The sequence below is a fragment of the Canis aureus genome, chromosome 24, assembly GCF_053574225.1.
Source record: "Canis aureus isolate CA01 chromosome 24, VMU_Caureus_v.1.0, whole genome shotgun sequence".
NCBI lineage: Eukaryota > Metazoa > Chordata > Mammalia > Carnivora > Canidae > Canis > Canis aureus.
The window spans coordinates 20863277-20878475 of record NC_135634.1 but is presented as its reverse complement, the minus strand read 5'-3'; the positions used below and the strand labels follow the sequence as shown (position 1 = coordinate 20878475).

At 38.4% G+C, this 15199-nt stretch overlaps 1 protein-coding gene across 1 annotated transcript in view; it reads left to right on the top strand.

Moving 5' to 3' along the window:
* LOC144296613 (uncharacterized) overlaps nt 1-15199 on the top strand; it is a 154954-nt gene that overhangs the window by 88352 nt on the left and 51403 nt on the right. Inside the window, exons 22-25 of the mRNA XM_077869705.1 lie at nt 2618-2706; nt 3833-4933; nt 7520-8451; nt 13346-13516. Coding sequence (XP_077725831.1) covers nt 2618-2706; nt 3833-4933; nt 7520-8451; nt 13346-13516 — 2293 coding nt within the window. The remainder of the gene's footprint in view (nt 1-2617; nt 2707-3832; nt 4934-7519; nt 8452-13345; nt 13517-15199) is intronic.

Sequence of the window (15199 nt, the reverse complement as noted above, 5' to 3'; positions counted from 1 at the left end):
AAATAAAGAGAATTAGGAGAAAATAATTTCTTTTAGGCTCGTATTCATCATTCACTTGAGAGTGGGTAGCAGGATTAGATTTAGAATTTGGGGACCAGTTGGGAAAACTAGGTAGAGATGTAAAGATTGTTAACTCACAACATCGTTTCTTAGCTTTATTTTTATAGCTCTAAATTCATAAGTATTGGTCATACTATATTTACTGTAACAAAAAAAAAGCACCTTCCCAAACAGAATATTAAAATATTTCGTATATTCTCTATGACTTTATTTTGGAGTTGACTTTCCCAGCAGTAATGGTAATCATTGAGAATTTACTACATAGTATCCTCTTCTCAGCTATGTAGGCATAGTCCATCTCCTTGTTTGATTATTTTTATTTTACTTTTTTAGAGAGTGTCAGAAAGTAAGGAGGGAGGGATGGGCAGAAGGAGAAAGAGAATCCCAAGCAGGCTCCACACTCAGCATGGAGCCCAATGTGGGACTCAGTCTCACAACCCTGAGATCATGACCTGAGCTGAAATCAAGAGTTGGATACTTAACTGGCTGAACAACCCAGGTGCTGTTTTATTATTTTAAATGAGTAAAGAGTTCCCAAGGAATATTGGTTTTAAGTATTGAATATCATTTAAAAATAATATATGGAAAGTCAGTTCTATTTCTACTAAGATTTTCAGTTGATTAAGCACATCTAACGTGTGTTCTACTTAATGTATCAGTTAATCCAGTGTCCTTTATCAGTCATATGATCACGTGTGTACTAACATATCGTATAATATTTTTTCACTCCTGTAGTTTTATGTTATTTTCTTTTCTTCTTCTTTAATGAGAATGAACTCATTTTCTAAAGATTTCCAGTTATCTCCAGGAGTAGTGAGTATAGACTGTAAATCCAAATTTATTGATCTATACAAGTGACTTGTTTGCTGTTACTTCTTCATGAGCTTGGTAGAGCCAAGAAGCAAGACTTTAAAAAGAAAACACCTGTAGGCTCCTGTACCACAGGAAAATGTGAAACAAAAAAATTACAAAGTACATGCAAGCAACATAAAACAGTTGATGTAAATTATATCTCTTTTCCCTTGATGCCAGGATTATTGTTGATTCACTTAGTACATATTTATTCTGTACTGAGCCCTGATAATTTTATATTCTGAATATTTCTGGAACCATTCTGTCAGTTCAGGTGTGTATCATCTTTGTTTTGCATTACTACCTTCTAATTCATCTCCTATCTTTGATCACAGTGCCCCTCACACTCATCCTCCCCACAGTATTTAGAGTGATCTGTCTCAAATACATATACGATCGTGACCAACTGTTGAAAACATATTTATGTCCAGGCATCTTAAAATTACATACAAAGCTTTCATAATCTTGACTTGACTTCTTGACTTCTGCCTAAGTCTTCCATCTTTAGCCCTTTATACCGTCTGCCCTTATCTCTGGTATCCTGAACTGCTAGTGATGTCTTCCTCTTTGATCCCTCTATTTTAGACAAATATTTACCCTGTTGTGTGCTTCTCTCCCGTCTTACTACAGCCTTGCATGCTCTCCCCATTTTCTGCCCTCTGATCCCTTTGAATCTGTCTGACGTCACTGTTGCAGTCTCAGTTTAGGCATTATGTCTAAGGAAAGCTATTCCTGACACCTTATATCCACATGCTTCTTTAAACCCGGTCCCCTATCTATCACTTAGTGGGAACTCAGTAAGTAAGTACTAAGTAACATAAAGACTGTTTACACAAAGATGATTTAAGAGATTGTCCCCTACAGGGATGCCTGGGCGGTTCATTCGGTTGAGTGTCCAGCTCTTGATTTCAGTTCAGGTCATATCTCAGACTTGTGAGATGGAGCCCCAGGTGGGGCTCAGCACTAGGGGTGGAGCCCGCTCAAGATTTTCTCTCTCCCTCTGCTCCTCCCTCCTCCCCCCCACCCCCAGATTGTCAAGATTGTCCCCTACAGTGTAGGAGCAAAAGAACTAGATATATAAGGAAGTAGTTTACAGTTCAGGTGGTGAAGGTACACTAGAAAACCTGTAAGGTATTAAGGTAACCCCAAAGAAAGAGATACATCTTTATCTGGGAAAGGATAGCTATAATCAAGGATGACTTTACACAGCAGTCTGAGTCCTAAAGGATGCAAGGAAATTTGTCAAGTAGTAGAGGAAAATAATTTCAGAAACGTTTACTCATCGGGGACATACACCCATAGGGAGGATATACACTGATAAAGACATGAAAAGTACTAATGATTTTGGAAATGATGAATAACGTTGTGGTTGAAGCTTAGGGTGTTGTTTAAGAGGTACTGTTACAAAGTAGAGAATAATCTCGTGATTTTATATGTTTCTACTGTATTTTAAACTTTTGTTTCTTATTGTTTTGTTCATGGATATTAAGTCGATGAATTTGTGAATGAATCTTGGAGATGTTTGTGTGCCTTTAACCTGGTGACATTTAGTATTTCTCAAATTTTAGATAATTAAAAGTATTTCTTAAATATTCAGCTAAAGATGAATTTAAACTCTTAAGTGATAAATGATATTTTCTATTTTTATAGAGGTAATAGCTTTTATCTAACCATTCTAAGTAGTCCATTTTAACTAAATATATAGATTTGTCATCAGAACCAGACTTAGAAGTGGCATCAGAGCAAGAGCAAGAGCAAGAAAGGCCTGATGAAAGTGAAAATAACCACCCCCAGGTATGTAAAATTTTAAATTTAAATTTCTGATTTTATATTGTTTTCCCTGCTTTTCTAATATTACATGGTTCAAGTGAAATTATCTTTGAGTGGCTATATTGAAGTCAATAGAGTATAATTTCATATTTAGTTTTTATAAAAGTTTACGAGTTACAAAACTCAAAATGTTGTAATTTTTAGTAACTAAGTTTAGCTAAACTTCATCCTTGGAATTTAGGCAAAAAAAAATTTCTTTTGAGGCAAAAATAATTCTAAATATTCTTTGCTTCTTCCATTTTTGTAACTTCTTTACATGATAAAGAAGGTAGCATCAAATATTGAGTCATGTATAAGCAGTTGAAATTATGAGCAGTATAACAATGATGACTACTGACTTAGACTCATGTACAAGGAGTGATTATTCTCAGTGGTTCAAAGTGCCTAGTTCTCTATTTCCAGTTACAAATGCCAAGATTAAAGATTTATTCTGCTTTGTGATCTCTGTGTAGTTGACTTCAGAGAATGGGGTCATGAAATCAGTACGATCATCGCCTGTTGTAGAATCGCACCTTCCAGGATGGGAGCTTTGTAATTGGATTATAAACAATAACTCCTTTCAGTTATTTTATTTCAGCACAGGAAATCCATATTATTAATATTTTTCTTATCCACTCTCAGTGGACATTACAATATATTAGAGCTGGATACAAGCAGATAATCTATAGCAGTGTCTAACACTATCATAGTATATAATTATTTTTTCATAGTATATAAATTAAAATATAGGAATTTGTTTTTCTTTGATTGATGTTAATTGATATTTGCCCCCCAAAAAATGTAGTTTGCCTATTATCTAGGTTTTAAACTTGTAAAAACTCCTGAAATGCATTGTAGGAGCTCACTGTTTAAGATACAAGGGGATAAAATGTTTTTAAGTTTGTAACATTAAAAATCATCTGATTCATTTTTTGGTAGATGTAAGTGTATTGAATTGTTTAGTGAAGAGAAACCTGACAAAAGATAAGTGAATGGATTTATGCTTTTCTTCTGTCCTCACTTCTTAGTTATAATCAGTGTCTTAGGAGCAGCTAATAACTAAATTTTAATTATTTTCTAATTTTTCTTTGTCCGCATTTGATTACCTAAGGATAAAGTTATTTCACAAACATGTATGCTGGCTGAAAAGACATCTGAAAGCCAAACCAAGCAAATTAACGTTCCACTTGTGCAACTGCAAGATATGGCTCGAGAACCAGAAATGCATATGGAATGTGATAGACAGGATGGTAGATCTGTACATTCAGAACATCTTCGTGCACACAAGAAGTATGAGGAGATATGGATGAAACAAGGCAAATTAGATTGGAAAAATAATGTAAAGCTCATGAGCAGAGAGTTAACTCAGGAGATTGGTAAAACTTGTGAAAAGTACCAAATTATTACTCATCCTAAGGTAGAGCCACTACATGGTAATTCTAAAGAAGCAGACTTAAAGGAAATACCTCCAAAATTGACAAAAGTTACACTTGATTATGAGGAAAAAGATGAATTTGGAGTGTCTGTCTCTGTAGTACCTCAGGCCTTTCCTGAACGAAAAGAGCCTAGTCTCGAAAATGCTGTTCTCTCTCATTCATACTCTGGGTCTCCAGACTATGCTTGCCAGTCATCTTCTAAGCTTTCTTTCCATGAAAATGATAACCAACCAGGTGAGCATGTTTTTAACAAAAATGAGAGTCTTGATAACGATACAGAAGATAAAAAAGTAAGGAACCCACTTGTTACATTTGAAGTGAAAGAAGACCAAGAGTTTGACCTGCAGATGGCCAAAAGTTTGAACCAAAATACCACTAATAGTAAATTAGACACTGGATATATCCCTCCATATAGTGACCCAGAAAGCCTTTTTGATTTGCAGCTTGCCCACTCCAATGTGGTGAAACAAATGATTCAGAAGAAAAGGCATGATACTTCTGCTATTACAAACACTTACAAGAAAACAAAACCAATACGAGACTCTTTCCAGAAGCCATTATATGCAGATAATGACAGTACTAATAACTATAAAAGTACGGAACCTGCATTAGAAGTTGTGAGTTCTTCACCACGTCCTTTCAGAACATCAGAAGTACATCAAAAAGAAGAATTACAGCAAGATAAGCAAGATCTGCAAAGGTTTAGGAATGAGAAAGGCATGTTACAAGTAGAACTCCTGGCTTCGGAAAAAGAGAAAGTTGAACTTCAAAAAGAGGTAGATTCACTTTGCTGTTGCTCTTTTGTTTTTTGTCTTTGTCAATTATGTGAGCCATTTTGATTTTCCACTTATGAAAAAAGCTCGTGTATAAAATGGGGTTGTCTCAATATATAATTGTGTTCGGAAATAGATTATTTCTGCAATCTAAATGATAGGAATGCAGGAAAACATATGATTTGTGTTCCTTAAGTTTCTTTCAGTTTCCCAAGTGGCGTGTGAACTGGGAAGCTCTTTTCACTATGCACCCTGTGACCTCATGAAGCAGAATAACTGTAGAGAAAATTGCTTTAAAAATGCGATTATCTTGGGGTGCCTGGGGGGCACGGCCAGTTGAGAATCCTAGTCTTGTTTCTGGCTTGGGTTGTGTTGTCAGGGTTGTGAAGAGGAGCCCCACGTCGGGAATCTGTGCTCAGCATGGAGTCTGCTTGAGTTTCTCTCTCCCGCTGTGCATCTCTCATGCTATCAGTCTTGTTCTCTAAAATACATAGATCTTTAAAATATATATCATGATATCTAGGGTTTTTATCTATTGGCTTAAATATAAGTTGCACTTCCAAACAATAAAATGGAAAAGAAGTTGGGATGCCTGGGTGGCTCACCTGTTGAGCGTCTGCCTTTGGCTCAGGGTATGATCCCGGGATCTGGGATTAATTAAGTCCCACATCAGGTTCCCTGCATGGAGCCTGCTTCTCCCTCTGCCTGTGTCTCTGCTTCTCTCTGTGTGTGTCCCTGATGAATAAATAAATAAAATCTTTAAAATAAATAAATACATAAAATGGAAAAGAAGCAATAACTAAGAGAAGGGATATAAACAAATATTTCATCTAAACCAATCTATTTATTGCTACAGTATGTGTAGTCTTCTCTGCTTTCCTCAAACTCTTGGAACTTCAAATTCCAACACGACCACTTTGAGATATTTTTAATAACAAATATTTGCATCATCACCAGTTTTTTTGTCCCATGTTTTTAAAAACAGACTCTTTTTTTCTTTTAGGATTTATTTATTTTATTTATTTATTTATTTATTTAGAGGGTGTGAGCAGGGTGAAGGGTAGAGGGAGAGAGAGAAAGGGAGAGAAGCAAACTCCCCAGTGAGCATGTAGCCTGAGGCGGGGCTCGATCCCATGACCTTGAGATCATGACCTGAACTGCAATCAAGAGCTGGAGGCCCAACTAACTGTGCCACTCAGGCATCTCCTCCACATTATTTAAAAAAAAAAAAAAAAAAAAAAAAAATTTTAAGATTTTATTTGACAGAGAGAGAGAGAAAGAGAGAGAGAAAACACAAACCGAGGAGCAGATGTCGGAGGGAAAGGGAGAAGCACGCTTTCGGCGGAGCAGGAAGCCTGATACACGGGTCTTGATCCCAGAACCCGTGGATCAAGACCTGAGCCAAAGGCAGATGCTTAGCTTACTGAGCCACCCAGGTGCCCACGTGTGTGTGTGTGTGTGTGTGTGTGTGTGTGTATACACACATGTGTTTGTTTAATCACCATTCTCAGGTGTTTCTGTTGAGTCAAACCTTTACATTATGTTTAATAAAGTATGATATATTTTGACACATACGACTTTTATCATGTAGGTAGCATAGATTTTCAGCAAACCTTCAGTATTTGACTCTAAGGGAGAAAACTGATGTTTGAGGTGAAAAATAAACAAAATCTAGAGATATCCTCCTTTAAAATAAAAATTAGCTAAGCGCCTCATCCCCAATTAAGGTATTAAATTACTGTGCCAAAGTCACACTTTTAGCATAGCTGATAAATAAACTTGTTGGGTCATTTATTTGATTCAGCATTAAGGAATTGTATCATCTCTTTTGATGCTAGGTAATGCCACTTTAGGAACTTTGGACAAATCATGTAACCTTTTTTGGTTTTATTCCCATTATCAATAGAAAATGGGATTAAAGTTGATAATTACTTTTATACCCTCTAGCTATAAAATTTTATGGTTATGGAATGTGAAATTTGGGGAGCATTATTCATTTCCCCAAATTCTACACTAATGCCAGTTTTGCTCTGCTCCTTTTACGTTGTGGTGAACTTTGGTTCCCATATTTTAATGAACACTGTGACTTTTTTGATAGCCCTGGGATCCAAATGAAAAAAGAGTTATAAAAGGCAGTTGGGGAAAGAATAGCTCAGTGCAGAAATGGAAAGCTTCCTATTTGTTCCTGGAGCATCACAACGTCACATCCTTTAAATCTGTCTGTGTAAGCAAAATCCAGATGGTAAAGACAGAAGAGGACAGATTTTTGTGTCTCTTTATTTCTTTGGATCTGCTGGTCAGATGGGGTGAAGTTGGGAATGTTAGGTGGCAAAGTGTAGATATGAACACAAAATTAAAGTCATTTTTGAAATTCTGGAAAATTATGTTGTTCTATTCAAACAGAAATGAAGCAGAATTTCCAAAAATTGCAATTACATGCAATGATAAAGTTAAGCGCAAGATAGTTTTATTGATTAAAATTATGACAAACTGATGTCATATGTATGTCAAATGATACAATTAATGAAAAAGTTCTTTTTAATGAATAAAGTTGTAAGAGTTCTTCTCAGTATCAAATTTCCATTCAAGAGTGGAAAAGAAAGGAAGAAGCACAAGAGTAGTAAAATGGAAGGAGCAGAAAAGATATATGCTGCTGCTGCTGCTCCTGCTCCTGCTGCTGCTCCTGCTGCTGCTCCTGCTGCTGCTGCTTCTCCTCCTGTTGCTCCTGCTGCTCCTCCTGCTGCTCCTCCTGCTGCTCCTCCTGCTGCTGCTGCTTCTCCTCCTGTTGCTCCTGCTGCTCCTCCTGCTGCTCCTCCTGCTGCTGCTCCTGCTGCTGCTGCTCCTCCTGTTGCTCCTCCTGCTCCTGCTGCTCCTCCTGTGGCTCCTCCTGCTGCTCTTGCTGCTCCTCGTGCTCCTGCTGCTCCTCGTGCTGCTCCTGCTCCTCATGCTGCTCCTGCTCCTGCTGCTGCTCCTCCTCCTGCTGCTCCTCGTGCTGCTGCTGCTCCTCCTGCTGCTCCTGCTGCTGCTCCTGCTGCTCGTCCTCCTGCTGGACCTCGTGCTGCTGCTGCTCCTCCTGCTGCTGCTCTTGCTCCTGCTGCTGCTGCTGCTCCTCCTGCTGCTCCTCGTGCTGTTGCTGCTTCTCGTGCTGCTCCAGCTGCTCCTCGTGCTACTCCTGCTGCTCCTCCTGCTGTTCCTTGTGCTGCTGCTGCTCCTCCTGCTGCTCCTGCTGCTGCTGCTCCTCCTGCTGCTGCTCCTGCTGCTCCTTGTGCTGCTGCTGCTCCTCGTGCTGCTCCTGCTGCTGCTCCTCTTGCTGCTGCTCATCCTGCTGCTGTTGCTCCTCCTGCTGCTGCTGCTCCTCCTGCTGCTCCTGCTGCTCTTGCTACTGCTGCTGCTGCTGCTCCTCCGGCTGCTCCTCCTCCTCCTCCTGTTGCTGCTCCTGCAGCTGGACTAATTCAACAAAGAAAGAGTGGAAAAACTGATAACCACCTGTTTCCTACTATGCAGAATGAAGATTCTGATAGGTAAGCCTATAGCAATATTTAAACAGTAGATAATTATTATTTTTCCATAAAACAAATTCTATTTGGAGCTAATGTTCATGATTAACACATTTTATTTTTTTAGTAGAGGTATTCCACCCAGGGTGCTAAACAGAAAAAGGCAAAGACCGGTATGGTATCAATTTTTTTTGCAGGCATAGAGATAAATATTTAATTAAAGAAAAATAATGTAGGTTAGCAAATGTGAGGAAGAAGTCATTCTTACACACTGTTGTTAGGTGAAAATTGTCAAATCCGTTGCACCTGAGTGGCTCAGTGGTTGAACGTCTGCCTTTGGCTCAGATTGTGATCTCGGGGTCGTGGGATCGAGTCCTGCATCAGGCTTCCCATGAGGAGCCTGCTTCTCCATCTGCCCATGTCTCTGCCTCACTCTGTGTCTCTCATGAATAAATAAATAAATAAAAATCTTTAAAAGAGAGAGAGAGGGATCCCTGGGTGGCGCAGCGGTTTAGTGCCTGCCTTTGGCCCAGGGCGCGATCCTGGAGACCCGGGATCGAATCCCACGTCCGGCTCCTGGTGCATGGAGCCTGCTTCTCCCTCTGCCTATGTCTCTGCCTCTCTCTCTCTCTGTGTGTAACTATCATAAATAAATTTAAAAAATTAAAAGAGAGAGAGAGAAAGAAAATTGACAAATCATTTCTGAAGGGTGATGTAGTAGTGCATTTGAAATTTCACATATGCTGTCCCTATATCCCAACGGCTTCATTGCCAGGAGTAGATCCTATAGGAGAACATGACTTGGGTCAACACTTAGACACACATATTCTAAGAACATTTATTATGTATTATTATACATATAAAATATGACAGATATATTAAGAGTACTTACATAAACATGTTACCTATGTAAGTTAAGATTATTTATTACAGCATTCCCTTATCAAAAACTTGGAGGGAGTCTAACCATCCATAAGGAAGTAAGTTTTCACACCTATAAAATAATGCAGCGTGTGACTATTTGAGAAAATGAATTTAGGTCTGCAGGGTTTTGATTGTTTAACAAAGTATATATATATTTTTTAAATTTTATTTTTATTTATTCATGAGAGACACAGAAAGAGAGAGAGAGAGAGAGAGAGAGAGGCAGATACACAGGCAGAGGGAGAAGCAGGCTCCATGCAGGGGACTGATGTCCCACTGATGTGGGACTTGATCCTGGGACTCCAGGATCACACCCTGGGCTGGAGGCAGGCACTAAACTGCTGAGCCACCCAGGGATCCCCCAAAGTATATTTAAAGTGTTTGGTTTGATGTCTTACAGAAACTTTAGAATACTTTTAATATCTGCTGAGTTGCAAAAGGAAGTTACCTGCTACACTGGCACTCTATTACCAACAAAACTGCTCATTATTAGGTTTTTGGTTTTGGTTCCCAATGCACGAGTGCTCAAATGTTGGACTCTCAAATTGATCTGAATATTATTACAAAGAGATTTCACATGGCAACTTGTCCCATATTCTGTATAAACATTTGATCCCTATGCTATAAACCAAGAGGTTGTTAATGTAAGGAATCTTCTTTTTCAGGCACTTTGCATACATGCTATTATTTTTTCTTTAAAAATGTTTTTAAGATTATTTATTTGAGAGAGATAGAGTGTGAGTGCAGGGAGCGGCAGAGGCAGAGGGGGAAGCGGGGAGCCTGAAGCGGGGCTTGATCCCGGGACTCCAGGATCATGACCTAAGCCGAAGGCAGACGCTTTAACCGACTGAGCCAACCAGATGCCCCTTATTCTTCCTTTTTAAAGACCATATATTTCAACATGCACCACACCAAATTTTTCAATAGTGACTTCATATTGTATAATCTACGAAAATTCACTTTCCATTAATTCTAAACACAGTGGATCTATTAAAACATAAGTCAGATTATGTCCTCCTCTGCTCAAAACCTGATGGCCTCCCATTCACTCAGAGTACATGCTCAAGTTCTTTCTAATACCTACAAGGCCTTATGTGACTTGTTCATCTCAGGTCCCTCCCTATCCTTTCTTCCCTCGGTCTCTCTGATTTGAACTACTTTCTATCCCTTTCCTTCTGTTCAGCCACACTTGAATTTCTCACTATTCTTACCCCCACCCTCATTATAAACATTTCAGGCATACCTCTGTACTTGCTATAAACTCTCTGTGGAGTGTTTCTCTCAGGTATCCTCGTGGCTTACTCCTTGCTCCCTCTTTTTCTCCCTGGTTTTTGCTTCAAGGTCACTTTCTCAGCAAGGCCCTTCTTGGTTTATCCTGACTAGTATTTCGACCACCCCTTTCGCTACGACACATCGAAATTTGATTTCTCTGCTTTAGTTTTTCTCCTCTCATACTGTGTAGTTTGCCTAGGTACTTTATTGTTACTATGTTTACTTTCCTCGTGAGTAGGATTTTTTCTGTTCATGGCCATGTCCTCAGTGCTTAGAGAACATTCTAGCATATATAGTGCTATTCAATAAATGTTGGTTGAGTGAACGGAGTTTAACCCGTGTGTATTGTTTTTAACATAATACCAATTCTCACTTAAACAGAAAGAAAGGTTGGCATGGGTCCATTCTGACCATTTAACCTGTCAGTTATCTGCATTTTGTGGATTATTTGGGCCTAATATTGTGGTTACTTGCTACTTATTCTTTTACTGGTATTTATGTTAGTTTTAATTATAGTAGAATGGAACAAAGGAAGAGCAAACTTCATTTAGGTTTCATTAAGGAAAATGAAATGTGGTAAATTATTATAGGACTTTAAACATTTTTGCCAAAGGATATGAGCCCTCAATATCTGAAATACAAAGGTGAAGTTGGAATTTACTGCTTACTAATAAGAGGGAGCTATGCTGGCCACTTACAGTCTTTTCTGACAGAGTAGTCTTCACTTTCTATATACAGTTTCAGGAAAAGTGGAGTTTAAGACTTGGGAGACTTTCAGAGAATTAAATGGTTTGTCATCATCTGAAGCACCATGGTAATTTGGGTAAGACTGTTGTTGATTGGTTGGCACTCGAGGCATGCGTATTGGAGTGATTTTGTCCCACATTGGCTATACTTCAGGAGGGAGAAGCTGACATTGGTTGGCTGGTGAGTGGGGACAGATGGCATTGATCATTACAAACATTTAAAACTGGTTCTAATGGCTTCTCGTTACCATGGCTGCGTGTTAGCATTCCCCCGCCAGCATCACTTTGAGGTATCTTTAACCAGTTGTTTTCTATTTAAAAGTTGCTTCTATTAACTGTGTTCAAAATGAAAGCTATTTCATATCCATAATTACAGATTTACGTCTGAAATTTGGGTCGAGAAGAATTGTTTAATAATTGCTTTCAGGAAGATCCATCTTTTTTGGATGTTTAATTTAACTAGAAGAGTTATCTGTATGGCAATTTTAAAACAGTAATTGCTGGTTTTGTTTTTGTTTTCAGTGCCCTAAAGTTACTCAGTTAATCTCCTGTGGGAAAATTCAGTCTTTTTGTAAATTTACATAGCTGTATGCTCATAATATTTTCTTGCATGCATTTAGTCCATGAAAATATATATATAATTTTCTGTTGGTAAATCTAGCTTTTGTATTAGAATTAGATACTAGGCTAAAAGTATGCACAAGTTACCAAAACATTTTCTTTTTCTTTGTCCCTTTAAAATTATTTTTAAAAATTTATTTATTTGAGAGAGAAAGAAAGAAAGAGAAAGAGAAAGAAAGAAAGAAAGAAAGAAAGAAAGAAAGAAAGAAAGAAAAGAAAAGAAAAGAAAAGAAAAGAAAAGAAAGAAAGGAGAGAGAGATGGAGAGAGGATCTCAAGCAGACCTGAGGGTGATTCCACAACCTTGAGATCATGACCTGAGCCAAAGCCAAGCCAGACACTTAACTGACTAAGCCCTTCCAGCTGTTCATTAAACTTCTCATTTTGTTTATGTAGTATATTCCTCATTTTATTGAATTAACTGTTTTTTAAAGCTTTTATGCATTTATTTTAGCGAGAGAAAGAGTGTGTGAGTTGGGGGGGGAGTAGCAGAGGGAGAGCGACACTGTGCTGAGTGTAAGCCTGATGCAGGGCTCAATCTCATGACCCTGAGATCATAGCCTGAGATGAAATCAAGCGTCAGACACTTAATTGCCTGACCCACCCAGGCACCCCTGAATTGGCTTTTTGTGTTTCCTGGCAGCTCCTTGAATTTCTTTAAGACTGAGATTTTGAAATCTTTCTTGGATAAATTACAGATCTCCACGTGTCTGAGATGGATTACTGGAAGATTATTGTAATCCTTTGTTGGTGTCATATTTCCTTGATTTTGTCATATCCTTTTGCATTGCTGTCTTTGCGTTTGAAGTAGCAGTCACCTCCTCCAGTCTATAATGACTACTGCTCCCATGTGTCCAAACCTGATTGTTTTGCTCTGGTGGTGTGCTAGAACTTCTCTGCAGGAAAGCTGGTTTTCCACGAAGACTCTCTACCCCCATGGGTGATTATCTAAGTGTTTTCCAGGGGCTCCCAGATGGAGGCTGTGAGGGTGAGGGTGGCGCCAATTTATGGGCTTTTGCCGGGTCCATAGCTGGGAGTGTAGTGCATATCCCTGTTACCTGATGCACGGGCAGATGAGACTTTTCCTCGGTCCCTTGGTGAATGGCCAATGGTCCCCTTGATTCCACAGGTCCTACATAGGCAGTTTTGTCCCCACAAATGACATTGTATCATAATTGTATATGTGTATTTCCTTGCATATGGTTGTACTTCATAACTGTTCTGTGAATTAATAAATGAATTCAGATGGGTAACAGATGTTTACAAAAAAAATTTTTTTAATTCCTTACCAGTAAAATTATTAGAAAATATTGGCTTTCTAATGCATATTTTAACTGGATTTTTTTTTTTTTTTAAGTAATGATCCTGGTTTGTCTATCATGGAAATAAAGAAAGATAAAAATGTAAAGTGGACATCAAAAGCTTCTATGATTACACCAGGCTTTGAGAAGGCCGATTTCCTAACTGGTAGTCTACTACGAGTGAGTAATGACAACAATCTAAGTGAAATGGATCAGGATGAAAGAAGGTAAAATCTACAAATTCTTTATTTCCTCTGAGGGAATGTTACTAGCTATGATTATTGTTATGTAAGTAAAACACTGTAATATAGTGTCGTACAGGCTGAGGGAAGAAATACTCAAGTATATCAAAAACACCACTTGAAAGGTTAGGATGAGGAGGAGTGACCTTTTTTTTAAGATTTCATTTATTTACTCATGAGAGACACAGAGAGAGAGGCAGAGACATAGGCAGAGGGAGAAGCAGGTTCTCTGTGGGGAGCCCAAAGCAGAACTCGATCCCAGGACCCCCAGATCAGAATATGAGTTTCGTGGTAAGAGGTTGTTAATTTAGAATTGGTTCCACCATGCAGTATTCATTCTCATATAATTGAATATGCAGATACTATCCTTCATTGATTGAAAATATATATATATAATAGTAAATATACAGACACATAGGCGATTGTGATTAGAACCAATCATTCCCTGATAGGTTAAGGTATTCAGTACCTTTGACAGTATCATGAATAGCTATGATTTTGTGAGGGGCTTTGGAGTATCTGATTATATTAACTTAATATTTGTTTAAGTTCTGGGGAAAGGGGAATGGTTTTGTTTATTTACAATATGTTTATTTACAATTGAAAAACTATCATCTATCGTAGATTATTACTTTTGGATTATAAAGTTCTAAGTTACAAGAGCCACGGTTACTGTACTAGCAGCGTCATTGACACATATTGTGTGCTTAATGAGTAATTGTTGAATCCATGAATAAACATTTGAATGAGTAAAGGAATGCCCATTAATGAACTTCTTTAGAAGAATTAAATCTTTAGTTTATTGAAAGTAGATTTTCAATACTGCCTAGGTATGAAGTATTTTAATTAAAAAAAAAAAGTGTGTGGGATGCCAGGGTGGCACAGCAGTTGAGTGTCTTGCCTTGGGCTCAGGGTGTGATCCTGGGGTCCCGCATCAGGCTCCTTGTGGGGGAGCCTGTTTCTCTCTCTGCATGTGTCTCTGCCTGTCTCTCTCTGTGTGTCTCTCTAGTGAATAAATAAATAAAATCTTTTTTAAAAATAAAAAATTAAAAATGTATGTAAGATTCAGAAATTATTTCTAGAATAATTATAGCTAGAAATGGAATAATACTATAGATTCAATTGCTATCACATTACTTAGAAAACTTACTTTTACCACATATTGTAAAACACATGTTGGGAAGGGACATTTCCTGGACTTGAGTTCTGGGTGGTCTGCTCCTGCCAGCTGTATGGGCTTGGGGAAGTTCCTTAGAATTTCTGTGCCTCATTTGCTTCCTGTGCAAGATACGCAGTATAATTGCCTACTTTATATGGTTTGTGTAAGGCCTAAAAACCCTTTAGGATATGTAAACTGGGATCCCTGGGTGGCGCAGCGGTTTGGCGCCTGCCTTTGGCCCAGGGCGCGATCCCGGAGACCCGGGATCGAGTCCCACATCGGGTTCCCGGTGCATGGAGCCTGCTTCTCCCTCTGCCTGTGTCTCTGCTTCTCTCTCTGTCTCTGTGACTATCATAAATAAATAAAAATTAAAAAAAAAAATTAAAAAAAAAAAAGGATATGTAAACTGTCCCAATTAATGCATAGTAGTTGCACAGTAAAACCTCAAAACACTAATATCATGATTATTTAAAAAGGGCTTGTGTCATAAAAAAAACTTAGTTTGCACT